At 38.9% G+C, this 17,932-nt stretch overlaps 1 protein-coding gene across 2 annotated transcripts in view; it reads right to left on the bottom strand.

Moving 5' to 3' along the window:
* The window catches only part of palm3 (paralemmin 3), a 38,287-nt gene that overhangs the window by 9,181 nt on the left and 11,174 nt on the right, over positions 1 to 17,932 (bottom strand). For both annotated transcript variants that reach the window (XM_058091594.1, XM_058091593.1), the window contains exons 2-5: positions 7,164 to 7,216; positions 5,604 to 5,684; positions 3,039 to 3,154; positions 612 to 672 (exon numbers count right to left, since the gene is read on the bottom strand). In XM_058091594.1, the coding sequence (XP_057947577.1) occupies positions 612 to 672; positions 3,039 to 3,154; positions 5,604 to 5,684; positions 7,164 to 7,208 (303 nt within the window). In that variant the 5' untranslated portion in view covers positions 7,209 to 7,216. The remainder of the gene's footprint in view (positions 1 to 611; positions 673 to 3,038; positions 3,155 to 5,603; positions 5,685 to 7,163; positions 7,217 to 17,932) is intronic.

Here is a 17,932-nt window from a genome sequence, read left to right as displayed (position 1 = left end):
ATTGATATTCATAGAGTATTCCTATATATATTGACAGTTACAAGTGGCCCTCAATGAAAACGAAATGGACACCCCTGGTATACATGTTTGAATGTAAATGTGAATGTTTGTTTGTCTATATGTGCCCTGTGATTGGTTGGCAAAGACAGCTGGGATAGGCTCCAGCATACCCGCGACCCTAAGCAGGACAAGCAGTACAGAAAACAAATGGATGGAATTTCTCAAATAATAATAATGTAATATATAATAAAAATAACTATAACAACTTCTCTCCAAATCATCACCTGCTCCCAATTAACCCCTTGTCCTATTTCCAGATTAGGTAAATAAACATCCCGGCTATAATTACAGTATTTACAGTACTGTCCATTCACACAGACCAGCTATGTCACAACTCCTCCAGGCAGCATTATTCTGATCAATACAATACTACCATAGCAACAGGAGTTCAGAACATTAGCAATGTAAATCCTCCATTCTGTTAACATTATTTTTTTTGAAGTTAGGATAAATCCTCCGAATGGAAGATGATAGAAAAAGCTTGTTTGACACAGATTCTACCAGCTGATGTTCACAATGAAGGCAAGTGTTTGTGTGTATGTGCGTCTCACCATTTGGCCCACTGTGGTCTCTTCTTCCTCCTCTTCCCCTGACACCTCTTCACTCTTTGATCTAAAATGGGTACATACGTACACACAGAGTCAAAAATGCACTGATAGCAATAATGTACACTGGCTTGTAATAAGGAGAATAGTAGCTCTCTTATTGCCATGGCGACTGAGGAGGATATTGGTGGACTCGCCGGGACACATCTCATGTTGTGTTTGTGGTAGCATCAGAGCTAACATTTTTTTGTGCTTATAGATCCAGTGCAAGATGGAAGTGGGCTCAATATTATACAATATGGTATCTATGTACTCGATTTCAACACTGCTTTGTAAACTGAAACATTTTGCCATTGTAACTAAAATATTAGTAGGCAGTTCAAGGACACTTCTCATGTTGTGGTGACATCACTGTATCACACAATATCCATGTTGAGACACGATGGTTCATGTTTAGCACAAACATCCATTGCTTTGTCCTTTTCAGCCTCAGACACTGGAGTCAGTCAAGGACAAAGGATCAGTGAGCAAACTACTCTCCATCACGAACAATCCCTGTCGTCCTCTCCTTAACACTTTGCAACAGCAGAGAAGCTGTAAGCAATCTTTTATTTTTATTTTATTGTTTCCAATTATGCATATTGACATATAACATCAATGTTATATAGGTTTTGAGTAGCATAAATGCAATTGTAGCTCAACTCATTCGCTACCAAACACTTATCTATGCGTCTTTTACGTTTTTTGGAGAGGCACAAAGAGGTGATGATGCAACTGTACAATAGTAGAGATTGTGTGTGTGGTGTGGTTTTAAGCCAACAAAACAGCCACAAGGTGGCAGAAATGCCACCTCTCCCATAGAAATACATGCTCGGCAGCAACCAGAAAGTAAAAAGGCATTTCGTTGGGAAGCGAGAAGGAAAGGGAAATTTTAACGCATGCACACAGTTCAGTTACGAATGTGGAAATTGTAAATTGTTCATGGTGTTATTGTTGTAAAAAAAAGGTCATTTTCACGTAAAAAAAATTTTTTTTTGTTTATGTTGTGGCATCGTTGTTTTGACATTTTGGTTAAATACCGTATTTTCTGGACTATAAGTCGCTCCGAAGTCGCACAAGGCCAAAAATACATAATTTGGTAGAAAAAAAACATACATAATTCCACTTTTCAACTACTTGACCAAAACAGACGTTACGTCCTCTTGGAAGGCAAGTTCTAACAAGAGAGAACAGGCTGAATAGGTGTAAGATATGCTAACACAATGGTTATTCAGCTACACAAAAAATAAACATGAACAGAAATGGTGTCCAGTGTTTATGTAACATAAACAGTTTTTTCATTTATAAGTCGCTCTGGAGTATAAGTTGCAGGAACAGACAACCTAAAAAAAAGTGTGACTTATAGTCCGGAAAATACTTTTTTTTAGAATTTGTTAGCCGTAGGTGAAATCCAAACTCCATGGTTGTAGTTGTTACATCATTGAGGTACGGTACAGTGATGATAAAATTAATCTTAGGTCATGTTTGGGCTTTTATTGACTGATGATTTAATCCTGGGTATCAAAAAAAAAAAAACCTGCAGGAATATCCTGGTTTTATTGAGTGGTATGAATATGATATGAATTATAATTGCATCCTGTTAAATGATTTGCAGTGGAAATCATGATTGATGTGCTTTTTTGCAAAAAAAAAAAAATGCACGCAATTTCTGCTACACACATAATGTTTGGAAATATAGACAGTTTTTTCCATTTATAAGTCGCTCTGGAGTATAAGTCACAGGAATAGCCAACCTATGAAAAAAAGTGAGATTTATAGTCCAGAAAATACGGTATATATGACTACATTTTAGTTATGCTTTTTTGTTGAGGACTGATCTTTTGTTGAAACTTACCTAAGTTCGACTGCTGATTACTAAAGAACAGAAAAGGTTTTTTTTTTTAATTTCCTGATGAAAGATGGGAGGCTCATCGAAATAATCCAAAATGTCTGGACAACATATTTCAGTCTTATGCCACTTTCTGTCATCCCCATCTTAAAGATACCCATACAATAATGTAAACAATGAACTTTTACAGCAGTATAGTTGTTGAAATCTCCTTTTAACTATGATGATAGCAATATGGTCACACTGCTGCACACCCATACTTTAAAATCTTGGCTAAACGAGGTGGAGCTGAGCCACTCTACGATAATAAAAGCACATGCAATCATGGGAGCGTCATCTTTGGGGACTTGACAACGTTGTTCCGTGTGGTAGAGAAAAGAGTTGGCAGAGTAAAAATTCTTGCCAAAGCATACATAATGCACAACAGCAGCACAGCTTACAAGTGAAAGACGCAGCAAAAAGGGGAGCACGGCGTCATATGTTATGCATGAGGTGTCAAATCACGACTAAAGCATGTCTTCTGTACACTGTGGCTGTGTTCATACCTGTTCTCTCCCACCTCCGGAGATGCCGATGGAAAAGAGCGTGGGCTTTGGGAATCCTGGGAGGATGGAGACAAAGGAGCTCCCTCCATCAACCATTGATCCCTCAGAGACTTCCTCTAAGGGGGGAAGACAGAGCGTTGTCACATCAGAAGAAGACTATTAGCCTTGGTGGAGGTCTGCACTATGTAATTGGCCTTGAAGTTATAATTATCTTTTGTCACATTCATCCTCATTATTGTTTCCTCATCTTTCTCCTCCTGCTGGTTCACTATCGCCTTTTCCTGGCTCACCCTGCATGCCTCCTGTTAAAATAGTACTTCTATTTTGCCCGTATTGCTTGAACATTTCCTGACTCCCTGGGATATGATAAGATATTATTTGTAACATTCTTTAAATGCTCTGCAGGATCTCAAATCCATAAATAGCGGCCTGACATATTATGAATCGAATGCAATCTGTAAAAGATATATCAAACATATTTCTTACTATCGGGAAAATAAGCAATAGTCCGACAGCGTGTCACATGCTCAGCCTATCTATGCCAACGTGTGTGATCGCTCACGTTTGAATCTCATTCGACTTTCCAGCTTTCCATGGCTAGCAGCATCTTGTTAGCTCATTTTTGTCCCATGAGTGAACTACATATTCTCTCTTTTGACACTTACTAATCTACTGAGTGGCTGCCGCGTAGGCTACACAGGTAGGAGACCAGTGTTCGATTCCCCGCTCTGGCATCTCTGTGTGGAGTTTGCATGTTCTCCCCGTGCATGAGTGGGTTTTCTCCGGGTACTCCGGTTTCCTCCCACATTCCAAAACCATGCTAGGTTAATTGACTCCAAATTGCCCATAGGTATGAATGTGAGTGCAAGTAGTTGTTTGTCTATATGTGCCCTGTGATTGGCTGGCGACCAGTCCAGGGTGTACCCTGCCTCTCACCCAAAGACAGCTTGGATAGGCTCCAGCATGCCCGCGACCCTCGTGAGGACAAGCAGGATAGAAAATTAATGAATAATCTACTTCGGAATTTTCTAAGCACTTGCTCTTCTGTTGTTTTGCTACTTGCCATTCAAGCGAGCTCAGAGGTTAGCATTGTTTCTCTGTCTCGGCTTAGCCCTATTCCTCGTCCTCTTTCAGTGATAATGATACTTGAGAGAAAGATAGTTTATTTCCACCATGGAGGCGAGGATTAGTAGTTCTGCATTCCGGAAGAACATACTTGTACTCCACAAACTCTGACGCATTACATTATATTTTCAAGCCAGCCAGCAGGAATAACGGCTAGATGGGATTTCTCCTAAGGTGCCATTGGAAATTCCCGATGCGTGAGTTATGCAAGAATCCAATACCAACACTGGATGTACATATATATTTGTCAAACTGAACTGCAAAGGTGATCTTAAAATAAATGAAATTCCAAAAAACACTACATTTGCATGGTAGAAATATATACAGACATCTTCAAACCTAATAAGTGACCTTCAGTTATGTTTAAAAGTAAATTGGATTTATTTTCTAGGTCCTACAGCGAGAGAAGAAACACCGTCAGAAAGCCCCATAAAACATGCTCCAGAAAAATCACTTTTTCTGGGATTAGGGGAGGTCCCGCTTGTATTATCTTCTCCGAGGAGCCACACTTTATAGAGGTTCCAAAGTTTTATCAAGTAAAATAAATTTTGCACAACAACATGTCTCCAAGGGCATAAAGAAAATATTACACAAAGCACCAACGCAGCAATATTTGGCCACCATGACACGCTTCCGAAATCTCTGTCTCCACTCCAGCCAATGTCCTCCGGTTTCCAAAAAGTCTGCCAACAGTTATTTGCTCGCGTCCTTAACCATAATGGGCACAAAACCATCTCTGTCTTCTCCTGCCGCAGAGAACAAGCTCTTCTCTGTTACCTTGCCTGCCCCTTTCCCTGGCTGGATGCAGCCTACCTCAAAACATTCCACCAAGGCTAGGAGCAATATTCAAGCTGATGCTTCTCTTTTCTTTTTAACAAACAGCTGACATTGACAGTGATGGATTAAGCGGAAGGTAAAATACAATAACCCTGCCACAAGTTCTTCCTTTTATGACTGCGACACTATTGTTAAAGGTAATAAATGTACTACTTAGAACTCTCTCCAAAGGACGGAAGTTCATGAAAAATTAAAGCATCCTGCAACTTGCTTTAATGGCCACGACGTCAACAAACTCATGGATGCATGTATTCTACAGGGTGCAGATGCATTCATACCTGCATGCACAATACGACAAGCTGCACTATAATGCACAATTTGAGGAATGTGCCGCAGGCTGCGTAACACAGTAGAGTAGGAAGTGGGAAAGGCTGTTGATGTGAAAACAATGGAGGCCCTCTGTGACTTGCACTGGGTGGAAACACTTCAACAGGAGAAAAAGGTTGAGAGCTTGTGAACAGGAAACACACATGAAGGCTATCTGCTCTCTAACAAGTCAGAATGAGTCTACTGAGGAATGCGAGTGTGTGTGTGTGTGTGTGTGTGTGAGAGAGAGGTAGGACATGAAGTGAGACATCTTAAGTAATCAGGTAGGTGTCAGACCTTGAGCTGCTGCAGTCTCAGTTTTTCATCCTCCATCTCTCTTTTGGCTCGCTCCTGCTCCTCCTGCAGCCGCCGCTTCTCCTGAAAGAAGACATGTAGGCGGAAGGAAGGCCAGAAATTGAATAAGAGAATGAATTGTGGCATAAATTAAGTAGCCAGATTGGAGAGACGGGCATTAAAGTGATTACTCAATTCATTTATCATTAAGAGTACTGTGTAGAAGTGCTTGATGATTTATTGTGTCTTGAAGCAATGGAGGTATAATGGAATGCACTACTTGGCTGCTGCCAGCAGGGGTGCTGTTGATTCAGTCACAACTCGATCCACACTCCGATCCAACTCCAAGTGGTATTACCCTGCTTAAGTCGACACTGACACTAGCCACGTTTACATGAGGAGTTTTTCTCTTTCCAAATGACCTTTCCGAAAGCAATGGTATCTACATGCGCCACTATTATCAACCAGAATAGTCAATGGGGCATGCGCAGTAAAACGTAAACACCAACATCACGTGATACCGACTTCCTTGAGTTTTTCTTTCACTTGTTGGAATAACTCCGTATTGCCAGTTTTTCCTTCGTCCAGTCTTGAAATTTAGTTTGAATCAAAAACAAACTTTCCGCAGCAGTCCAGTGCCGATTGCTCGCCTCCATTTTTTTAAATTCGAAGAACGTCTCCAGCTGTGTGTTACGTCATATCTCAGCATTCGCTGAAAGAATGCACCCGGGAACAGGAAAAGATAAAGCTCAATCTTGCTAATATTTTATAATTAAGCTCGGCACATGTTTTATATAGATATATATATTCTTTTTTAATAAAACTGAACTTGTGAATGGCGTATAGAAGGGTTGAGATTCTGTTCCACAGATGGCGGTGATGCACACGAAAGCTGCTTGCCACGAAGAAAAACACCACAAAGACAACTTTCCGATTGAGCGGTTACAAGATAGCTCAATCGGATTGGGGAAAAGAATATTCCACCCCTGTGAATCCAATTATATATTCATTCGGATTGGCACTTCTTTCGGAATGAGGTGTATACAAAATTTACATTCTTTCCGTTTGAGCAAATAACCCGAATGAATTGGAATATTTGGGTCCATGTATACGTGGCTATTGATACAGGAGTGATTCTCCAACACCGTAAATATTAATTAATACACAGCCTTGAACGTGGAATGGTTATTTGAGGAAAAATAGCCGTAACTCCTGTGTTGGGAATCCATCTCTGTAAGTCACAGGAAGAAAAGCTCAGACTTGCCAGGGCGTTGTTTGGCGTTGGTTTGCATGTATAAGTCTCTATAACGTCAATATAAGACAATGCATCTTTTTTAGACTTTTTTTGATATTTGGTTCAATAACGTGAATAAAAATGAACAAAAATGGAAGAAATAACAGTGACTACAACATAAGTGAAAATGCACAACAGGCATGTCTGTGCCTTGGCCACTGTTAATACTAACAAGACTACGCCCCATAGCGCTCAGTGCAACCTGATGTTGTTTTCCATTCTTTCTAAATTATCTATGAGCTCCCAACAGCTCTTTACAGTGGACTCACAGCAATGGCCTCCAGACGCTGTTTGTACTTCTCCGCTTCATCCATCCTTGCACCTGAGACACAGACAAAAGGGGTCAGAGGTTAAAGACGAGGGATTAAACAAAACAACGCATTGTCCGGTTTGACTGAGTCCACCCGCTCTACAGAATGGACCTTGCTTATTTCACAAGTCATTGGTCATGGATGCATCTTTTCATGCTTCGTTAAATTAATTCTATGGTTGCATTGGTTTGAGTCCCCCGGCCTGAGCAGGAGCTGGTCTTCCAGTATGCGACAAATTTCCATCATGACACAACTCTTCCAAACAAGTTTTTTTAGGAAATGTTTGGGTACCTCCGGTAAATGCCGATGCATCATTTGAACTTCAGGAAAAAAAATGCGCAGGTATGCAGTGTGTGGAACTTGGAACAATTTTACTGTACTAAGTTTACACCCCGCAACACAATCCACGAATAATACATTGCATGTTACAAAGCTTTAATGCTGCATTTAAAGAACAAACACTTAACGAAGATTAGTGAGTTTACGAGGCTCACACTGCATCAACAGCTAATTTAGTCAACACACAAATAATTTAATTCATCCGACTGCTGACACTGGGAAAAAGAAAGAGAACTCCATTTTGCTACCATTTATTACTTGGGGGTTGTGGAAATATTCTTATATAATGAAAACAATCACTTTACAGTAAAAGTCATTCTACCCGGGGTTTGGCAAATGTTCTGCATGACAACAAAAAGATCAAAGCTATATTTTCTTTAACAAATGTCGCAATTACTTTCACTAAATTCCATGAAAAGTGTCTTGAGCAGCAAATTCGTGGTTGTCAATGGAATCGCAAACACACACGCCCCAAGTACCCTCATAAACTTTTGTTTGAGGAAAGCAAAGGAGAGATTAAACCCATCTATAGTTTTTACAAGAAATGCAGGCAGCAGTAAAACAAAGGCACATTTCACACTACAGTGGAACCAATGTCGGTGGTCATTGGGTCACAAAAGTTCTGTTGACTTACAAGAGAGCCATGTAAGGCACGTTTTGCTGCAAGTCGGATATTACACCTAAATTATACTAAGTAGAGCTACTAAGTCACTTGTACTGTACAGTTGTGCCTCGCTTATCAGGAGTAATTGGTAGGGTTCAATATTAATGAACAGAATATTTTCGCAGTAGAATTGAAAACCTGTTTATCACTTTTAAATATTTTTATAACCATTAGTAGAGCCCTGCAGACATGAAATATGTCACATTTACACTCCAACAACAATAAATAGTCATCAGTAGTGACAACACGAATAAAGTAGTATGGTAATGGTAATGGTTTTATTTCATTTGAACATGCATCAGATTACAGTTGAGTGATCACATAATCAGTTCACAATTCCACATGTCCAAAAGGAGTAGGAAGAAGCAAAGCTTATTAAATCCAACCCCTCCATCTGGTACTTTTACAATCAGTAACTGTTACATTTGTTCACTTCCTGCATTCCTAATAGGGTTTAAGGTTTTTTTTTATATTTTTTTGTCACGTACCGAAGTACGAGTGTCAATATAGTGATATATATAGCACATCATGACTGGTTCAAGACTCTTCATCCTTGTATTTAGCAAACATCAACTGCTTGTATTGTTTCTTGAATTGGCTCATCGTTGTGCATTGTTTGAGTTCCTTACTCAATCCATTCCATAGTTTGATTCCACATACTGAAATGTTATGGATTTTTAACGTAGTCCTAGCATATAAGTGTTTCAAATGTAGTTCTTCCCTGGGATCATATTTCTCCTCTCTTGTAGAGAAGTATTGGATGACATTTTTAGGTAATTGGTTATTTTTAGCCTTATGTATTATTTTAGCTGTTTGAAGATTAACTACATCAGCAAGTTGAAGTATTTGTGATTTTAGAAATAAGGAGTTAGTATGTTCTCTGTAGGCGGCATTATGAATTATCCTTACTTACCTTTTTTGCAGTACCTTTAGCAAGTGAAGATTGCTTTTATAGTTATTACCCCATATTTCCACACTATAAGTAGGATATGGTAGAACCAGAGAGCAATAAAGAGTGTGTAGTGATTTCTGATTGAGAACAAATTTTGCTTTGTTCAGTATGAGTCTAACTTTTTCTAATGTGAGTGTCTCTCTGGAAATGACCTGCAGAGAAACAACTAGTATAAAACTTTCTGTAACATCTGAGGCAAATTTCTGTACAACCCCAATCAGATTAATATGACTACATAAGAAAACCAGGTTAAGGAGTTAGAAAATAGGTGTTCGGCTAAACCAAATCTAGAAGATATACACAAGACTATTTAATGTCTTAGGGCAACCTAGCAAATGTTGTGGTCTTCCAAAGTGATAGATCTTCAACAGCCCAAGGGATGTTAGAGATCACAGTGAAAAATGAATCCAAGCCAACACCTGAGGGAGCCCTAAAACTGCCTTCAGCTATTGGGTGGGTAGTGCCAATGTATCATAAGTCTACTGTGGGAGCAAAAAATGAAAAACGATCAAATAAGAATAAAAACAAGGAAATAACACTCAGAGTGGTGTTATGAAGAAAAGGGGTGGCAAGATGAAGAACAGCAGATCTACATACTACGTATACAAGAGATAGGTACTTTTCACATTTGTGAGTGTTTATGTGGTAATTAAGGTTAATTTACTATTTAATGATTATTTTTTACATGTAAGATGTTTATCTGTTGATATATAATCTTTAACAAATGTAACAAAACAACATTGGACTGTTTGTATTGTAAAATCGCAGTTTCACAAAATTTGTCAATTAGCTACAATTAAAACCCTCTACATCAGGGGTCTCAAACTCAATTTACTTGGGGGCCACTGGAGCTAGGGTCTGGGCGAGGCTGGGCCGCATCAGGTTTTCAAAAAAAAACCCAAAAAAAACCACATTTATTAAAAACAGAAAAATGAATAAACTTTGCTTTTGTTCCGATTTTCTAGAAGAAAAGCTCTGATAAAACATTCCACTATTCTCAAATATCTTAATTTTTATTTTTCTACACAAAATAAGATGAAAAATAAATAAACAAATCAAGAATAAAGAAAATCAATCAATCAGTAATAAATAAATGAATATAATAATAATAATAAAACGGCAAATAATAAAAACTAGAAACCACATATAGTTGGTGGGTAGACAAATTATTTTTTTCATATTAAAATTAACAAAGCATTATTAGAGCCCTGTAGACATGACAAAACACGACTATAGTCACATGTATTCTCTTTTTATTTACAACATATTGCGCAACTGCAGGGTCTTGAGACACATGCTAACTCGCAAACTAGAGAGCTAGCGACCTAACCGGTAGCCTTCAAGTTATTTCCTTTAAACTTAAATAGCCAAAAACTTACCACTTCCACACAGAGAGGGAGGATAACTATTAACAGTTATTTAACCTTTAACATGAACATGAATCAAACGTAATAATTTTTTCTGGGTACATGATACCATACAGCATCCATATCAAATTTGCGCGGGCCGCACTAGCATTAAACTTTCATATCAAGGCGGGGGCCTCAAACTAGTGTCCTGCGGGACACATTTGGCCCGCGGGCTGCGTGTTTGAGACCCCTGCTCTACATACTCTGTCTCCTTTCCCCTCTGAAGTCACTCACAACTCGCCCAACTACAGGGCTGTCCTGCTTTGCTGAGTTCAGTGGGCAAGACACCTTTGGTCAGAGTCTCTGATGTGGCAATATTACGGAATTTGTGTAAAAAAAAAAAAAAAAAAAAACACAAATATTTAGGATCATTACTGCTCTCACTGAGTGGAGATGGCAGCTTACAGTATTACCCTCCAGAGGGACCAGAGACTTGCATCTCAACGTGGCCCCAGCCAGAGATAAACAAGCAAACCCAATTGGCAGCTTTGATGAAGCGATATTGAGGATCTCCCTGAAGACATACACTGACTCCAATAATTAGATGTAATACAGGAGGATAGAGCAAGGATGCTGACGTAGATAAAAAGTTAATACACAGAGGAAGAAAACTTGAAGTGGTCGGATGCACTGCAAGAACCACAGAGACAAGATGAGAAGGGGAATGAGGTGATGTTAGGACTAAAGTCTGTTTCTTATAAGACCCTCATCATTAAGAGGTAAACTGCGGTCACTCGGCTTCCTTGCTTTCCTGGTGGTTCAGACAGCTCTCAGAAGAGGTAGGATGTTACTAGTAGGCCAAGAAGGCAAATACTGTATCTGGTCCAAGAAAGAAAGCTCATACTGGTTATCCTGTGGAGGAGTATTCATGTGAAAAGTGTCTGTGAGAACCAACACTGATTATTAAAATGATCTACAGTTCTGAACCATCTCAGTCTGGCCTCTCTGATTTTATCTCTGAAGCCTTTAATATGTAATTTCCCTCTGATGTACTCGTCCCTGATCCTATCCATCCTGGTCACTCCCAATGAAGTGCTCAATGGGAGTTTCTTTCATGTAAATTATTTGCCTTTCTTAATATTATAGATGAATTGGATTTACATTAATTCCAACAGGAAAAATTGCTTTGGTTGTCATGCATTTCGGTTTTCATCTATCTTCTTTGAATGAATTAATCATGAAAACCGAGGTACCACTGTACAAGTTATTAGGGGTCGAGTTGCTACAATATAATACAATCGTCCCTCGTCTCATCAATGTAACATTACTGACACCTAGAGAACAGTTTAGAATCTACTGGCGCTATTTCAATCTCAGTGGTATGACCCGCCCGCCCCGTCAGTCAAGAAAACAGTCAAACACTGGTGAACACATGGAACAGAAATACGAGGGAGTGCGGTGCGCTGATCACTTTCATTCCAGCATCTTTGTTGTCATGAGATCTTCATTACACACGAAAATACGAAAAAAAACGCCAATCTTGATGATAGTCCAAGCAGAACGTGATTATGTGCTTGTTAGCCAGGAAATTTAAAGCCAATTAAAACAATATATCAATCAACTGCAATCAGCAGCGAGTGAAAGAATAAACAGTGACTTCCTGCACTGTTTCTGCATAACACAATGGAATTATTTCATTACTTCCCAACGTACATGATTTAAATAAATACTTTAACCATGACATGGTGGGCTGGCCAAAAACATTCCAAGCAAGCCTGCCTGTCATCATGGTTGCATTGCACACATTGCTCCTGCCCTGGTGCAAAAGTATATTTACCTTCAGTGCACATGTGCATGTTTATATAAGAGTGTATATTTGCTTAGTAGGGAGCCGTGAATTCTATATACTGAGCAGTACAGGTGCTGTGACATTGGCTCTGCGGGAACAGATGGAAGAACAGCAGGGTGTCGAGAATGAAAATCTTTTAAGATCTTGTTAATATCATAGCTTTTTTAACCAAACATAGTATCGACATATATTTCCTTTTCATCAAAAGAGTAGAAAACCATGCCTGGAGACTTTAGCTACATGCCAAATTAATCCACAATTAGACGAGCTTTCATCCTATTTTCAATCAGTAATTCCACAAAGGCCAGGCATTCGTATTTGGTCCTCCCACGGCTTAAAGGTCTTTTGCCAAAAGTCAGTATTTACATGCTGTACCTCCAGTGCCCCATGCCACTTCAAGAATGTTGAATGTTGTTGTGAAAGTAGGTCTAACCGATGACATCAGCTTGCTGTCTAGGAAAGGCCAGCGCTTCAGGAATTCAAGTCATGAATGAGGAATTAGTTCATTCAAAGCACGGTTACGGGTGCATATTTTTCGGGTGAGGTTAGGGCACAGCGGCCTTTACGTGACTGGAAGGTGTGGAGCATGAAAACTGCTGCTCAGGCCATTTCTAATGCCAGGCTTCACTGAACTGGGATATTTGTTGACAAAGCCTTGCCGATGCTGAGCCAAGCAGGGAACTACTGGAACTACAAAAACGAATGATAAAGTGAAGAAGTGAAGAGATGTACTATTCATTCATTCATTTGCTACCGCGTATCCTTCGGGCGAGAGGCGGGGTACACACTGGACTGGTCGCCAGCCAATCACAGGGCACATATAGTAGACAAACAACCATTCACACTCACATTCATACCTATGGACAATTTGGCGTCGCCAATTAACCTAGCATGTTTTTGGAATGTGGGAGGAAACCCGAGTTCCCAGAGAAAACCCACGCATGCACGGGGAGAACATGCAAACTCCACACAGAGATGGCCAAGGGTGGAATTGAACTCGGGTGTCCTAGCTGTGAGGTCTGCGCGCTACCCACTCGTCCGCCGTGCAGCCCCAGAGATGTACTAAGACATGGCAATTCTTAAAAGGTAGGAAATAATGGTAGAAAGGTTACAGCAGTGTAAACACTGTCATTGCACACATGCATAAAGTCCCAAGCTGATTGGACGATAGACATTTGTCCAAACAAAAGCACTTTAAAAAGTACAGAACTGACCAAAGTGCTATGCAATAAACAACACCCACGCGTCAATACAAATCAGGCAACAAGGACAAATACTGCTAACGAGTGAAAAGCCCGACAATAAAAATAAGTCTTAAAATGAGACTTAAAGACAAAGCCACTGAAGGTAACTGCGTGACAATGAAAGGTAACTTGTTTCAGAGTTTTGAGCCTTGATCACCACCTAATTTGTGTTCTATGTTCTGAGGACTTGAGGAATAAATACACTCCTGATTAAAATTTTAAGACCAGATATGAATTATAGAAAATAATACTGAACTTTTATGTAAAATGTACCTCGTAAAATGTCCAGGTTGAAATATTGAAATAGACAACATTGAAATAGACACATCAGTGATTCAGACTGGTGTGGTTTTATTAAATACACATTTTAAGAAGTAATTATATCAAGTCCTATTTGAATACCATTGTATTTTAGTGATGACATGTAGCTGGTGGGCAGAACCTTGTGCCTGTTGGCTCTTATCTGAGTATGTTTTTATTGAGTGGCGATATGGGAAAATAACTATGCATAAAAGGAAAAAAAATGGCATTTAGGATACTGCACAAAATACACATAATGCTGGACAGAATATACACAAACCCCCCCTTCTCCAAATCACAAATAATGAATTTCACAGATCTGGTACATTTCACATAAAGCACCAACCACCCTGCTAATGTACATCAGTTTTTTAACAATAGGGAGAAATATAGGGAACAAATATGTAATATGAAAACATCTATACACAAACAACACTAAAAGGGTTTTGGTATATCAGTATGTGGAATTGGTTTGTCTATATACTGCAATTATTTACACATTATACCATTTTTTAACTCCTGTATTTATTTATTTAATTATGCATTTATGTATATTTTCATATATTTTCTATTTAGTTATTCATCTATTATTTAACATTTAAACACTGGACATGAACAGACTAATGAGTAATTCTGAGATATGGAGAAGAGGATATAGTATATGCTAAATTCCAGCCTAAAAGGTAAAAAGTTAGTCCTTGCAAACAGTTTCACATGTGCTGGCAGGTATTCCAAGGCCACTGCTAACTGAGTACATCCTTCCACTCTTTTCTTTGGGAAAAGGAAATGCACAAACATTACATTACTCTCCTCCGGACGATTCACAACAGAACATGTAATCGCATAGTCCCTGATCCCTGAACTTGCACATCCTTTGCTTGTCGTCACTATCCGCTGCTCAGGAAAAGGCCCAATTTATACATCTAAAAACAGAATAATTCCTAGAGAGGCAATTAGAATTGAATGGTGATCTCTCTGGGAGGATTTTTTTCTCGCTTGTGTGCACACAAGCCATGTGCTTACATTAAGAAATCACACTACGTATATTTTTTTATTATTATTATCGTTATTATTAGCCTCCTCGTTCTTGTTGTGCTTTAAATCAACTTCCAATGTTTTTTCTGTCCTTCTTCCCAGTAGGTCCTATAGGAAGCCAGTTAACATGTTCTTATAGAAATTAACAAATACACAGAACATTAATGCAATTAAACATATGTCAAAAGAAAAGTCGTATTAATTAATGTGATTGCTTCGCCTCCTGATTGCGTTGGCCATCATTCCAATGTCAGTGCTGCGCAAGTCCTTGAGTAAAAAATGGCAGCATTTGTTTGTGATGGAGCTTATTAATTGTTTTTAATGTCACTTTGAAATTAGATTGCACGTTAGTAGAAACTGAGATCAAACTGAGCTGCAAGGAGCCTGACAACTGCTGCTAAAATGCCATTCATCAGCCATCGATTTTCCCTTCCTTTATAGACAGTAACAGAAATGACAGACATGATTGGAAATGGATTACTGCTAATCTAGATGGATATGAATGTGTCACAGCGGGATGGAATGGATTTACACATGTATGTTTGCACAGCACGAGCTAATCTATGGGGGAATGGTGGTTGAACCACCATGCAGCCAAGCCACTTTGAATGGCACCTTAAATCAGGAGTGAAATGCATGTCGTTTAGGATACAAATGTTTGTTTAAAATTGGACATTTGTCCTTGATTGTGCAGTAGCCTTTGGAGTGTGATGGGGATTACCTAAATCAACAATTCCCTTTGCACGTTTAATCCAGTTAATCTCTGCACTTCACAGAGAGGACACACAAACTGTACAATTTAGTGTCATACAACTCACAATGTAAGAGTTAATCATCTATGACAGAAAGACAGAGAGGCGATTATTTCAGAAATTTGAAATATTTATTAAATGTAATAACGATTTTGAGTGTATTAGAAATTGGACAGCTCTCTTTGAGTAAACTTCTAAAACTCATCACAAAACCTACTTTTATCCCTTGGTTTTCAACCCAGCATGAGACACTGACCTAATTTTATTTTATTTATTCTTTTATTAGCGCCGCATTTTGGCCCAGTGGTTAGTATGTTGGCCACACAGTCAAGACGCCTGGGTTCAAATTGATGACTCCAAATTATCCATAGGTATGGATGCGAGTGTGAAGGTTTTTGTATTTGTGCCCTCCGAATGGCTGGCAACCAGTCCAGGGTGTACCTTGGAATACTTTGGAATAGGTACAGATTCTGGAGGATCTATAACTGTGTGTAGTTGCTTTATAGGAGTCCACAACGCAATACAAAGGGTAAAAATAATTAGCATAATAAACTCACTTTAATAAAATACGTGCAGTCAAATTGCATGTAGTATATATAGTCCTAAAAATAAAGAATAAAATGGTTCATTATCCAACAAATTAAACCAACTAGCTGGTTTACAATAAAAAATAAAAAATCAGTATGCAGCTCTCAGTAGAAAAAGTATGAACACCCCTAATTTAAACCAATGATTATGCTGCTGCTAAGTCAGTGCTTCTCAAACAGTGGGATGAGCCCCCCTGGGGATCCGGTGAACACAACTGGGGGTGTAGACCTGCATGCCAACATGTATAAATTTGTCATACTCAGCATGCAATTTCACTCATGAATACGCGTGTATGTTTCACTGCTTTCATTTTGTTGCATTTTGCTGTTTTCAGTCTGTATAGTACAGATAAATAAATAGATACCGGTGGTGGTGTGGGGGTGTGCACAAAAATATTTGTTTTTCTGTCCCCCAGTAGCAGCATGACAGAAAATAATTGAGAGTCACTGTGCTAATTGCAGTTCTAAAAATGCTATGCAATCAGCAGCTGTTTTCCTGCACTCATCTCTGCCATGTTACCATGCTTTCCAAATAATGTTGAACAATTACACGTGAAAATGTATTTCTTGTCTTGATGGAACAGGAACAACAGCATTTAATTGGCTTTTAGCTTTGGGGTTTTTGGTCAGATTTGCATTACCACAACGGGCCAATACAGTATGTTCCAAACGAACATGGTTTGTGGTATTATCAAGCAAACCCACTGAAAGTCTGATAAGGTTGCACACCAATACAATATGCAGTATACTGCATATACAGGCTACTTTTGGGAGTAAATTGGAAACGTGAAGTCACATTGACTTAAAGTTCTCAATACTGTCAGAGCACAGTTGCAGCCACAATCTCGTCGGGCACACACATGATTGATAGAGCACTTAATTCTTGATATAGCTGTGAATGGCTTGATATTGCCCTCTGAATGGCTCCCAAATCTGGACACGCGTCTGATAACAAGCCATGTCAAATTACCATCTGCCACCCACGTTTAAAAAAATGAAAAGTGGAAAGATTTTCTGTGAGGAAAATCAGTTTTACAGCCTCTGAGCTGTGCAGTAGATTTCAAGTGACAGCATGGTGACGGTTTTCTACAAAGCTCATCAGGGGCCCTCGTTTTATTGCGGTCGTCTGGACTATATATAGTAAAAAAAATGAAACAAATTTAAAAAAATGTGCATTTGAAATTAGTCATCTTGGCTCGCTAAGTGTGATGAACATGGTGTTCCAGTTTTAACGGTTAATGTTATTTCCGCGCATGCTTTATATTGTCTTTCCGCTTCTATGGAGACGCTATCTGATGGTTTTTATAATTTGACTCGGTTTTGAAATGCACTTTCAATAAAACCCAGTGATGTTGCATGCAATATTTGAATTGCAGATACATTGCTCCTTGTGCATGTTACCGAGTTAATGTTTGATTTTTTTCGGCCATGTACATGTACATTGATGGTATAGAATGGCAATTTAAAAAGTAAAATATACCTCACAGGGTTTGAACCATCAACATAAATTATGTAATGTGAGTTGTCAGCAAAATTACACTAGTTAATGAAAAACAAGTCTACCTAACTCTAACCAATACTCATTAGTTCCTCAGTAACTACTCTAAATTTACTGTATGTACCTTAGTTATTAGTTGCTCAATAGTTGCTTTTGTG

Source organism: Doryrhamphus excisus, chromosome 1 (assembly GCF_030265055.1).
Source record: "Doryrhamphus excisus isolate RoL2022-K1 chromosome 1, RoL_Dexc_1.0, whole genome shotgun sequence".
Taxonomy (NCBI): Eukaryota; Metazoa; Chordata; class Actinopteri; order Syngnathiformes; family Syngnathidae; genus Doryrhamphus; species Doryrhamphus excisus.
The sequence above is the reverse complement of the archived record's forward strand: the minus strand, read 5'-3'. Positions and strand labels throughout refer to the sequence as shown.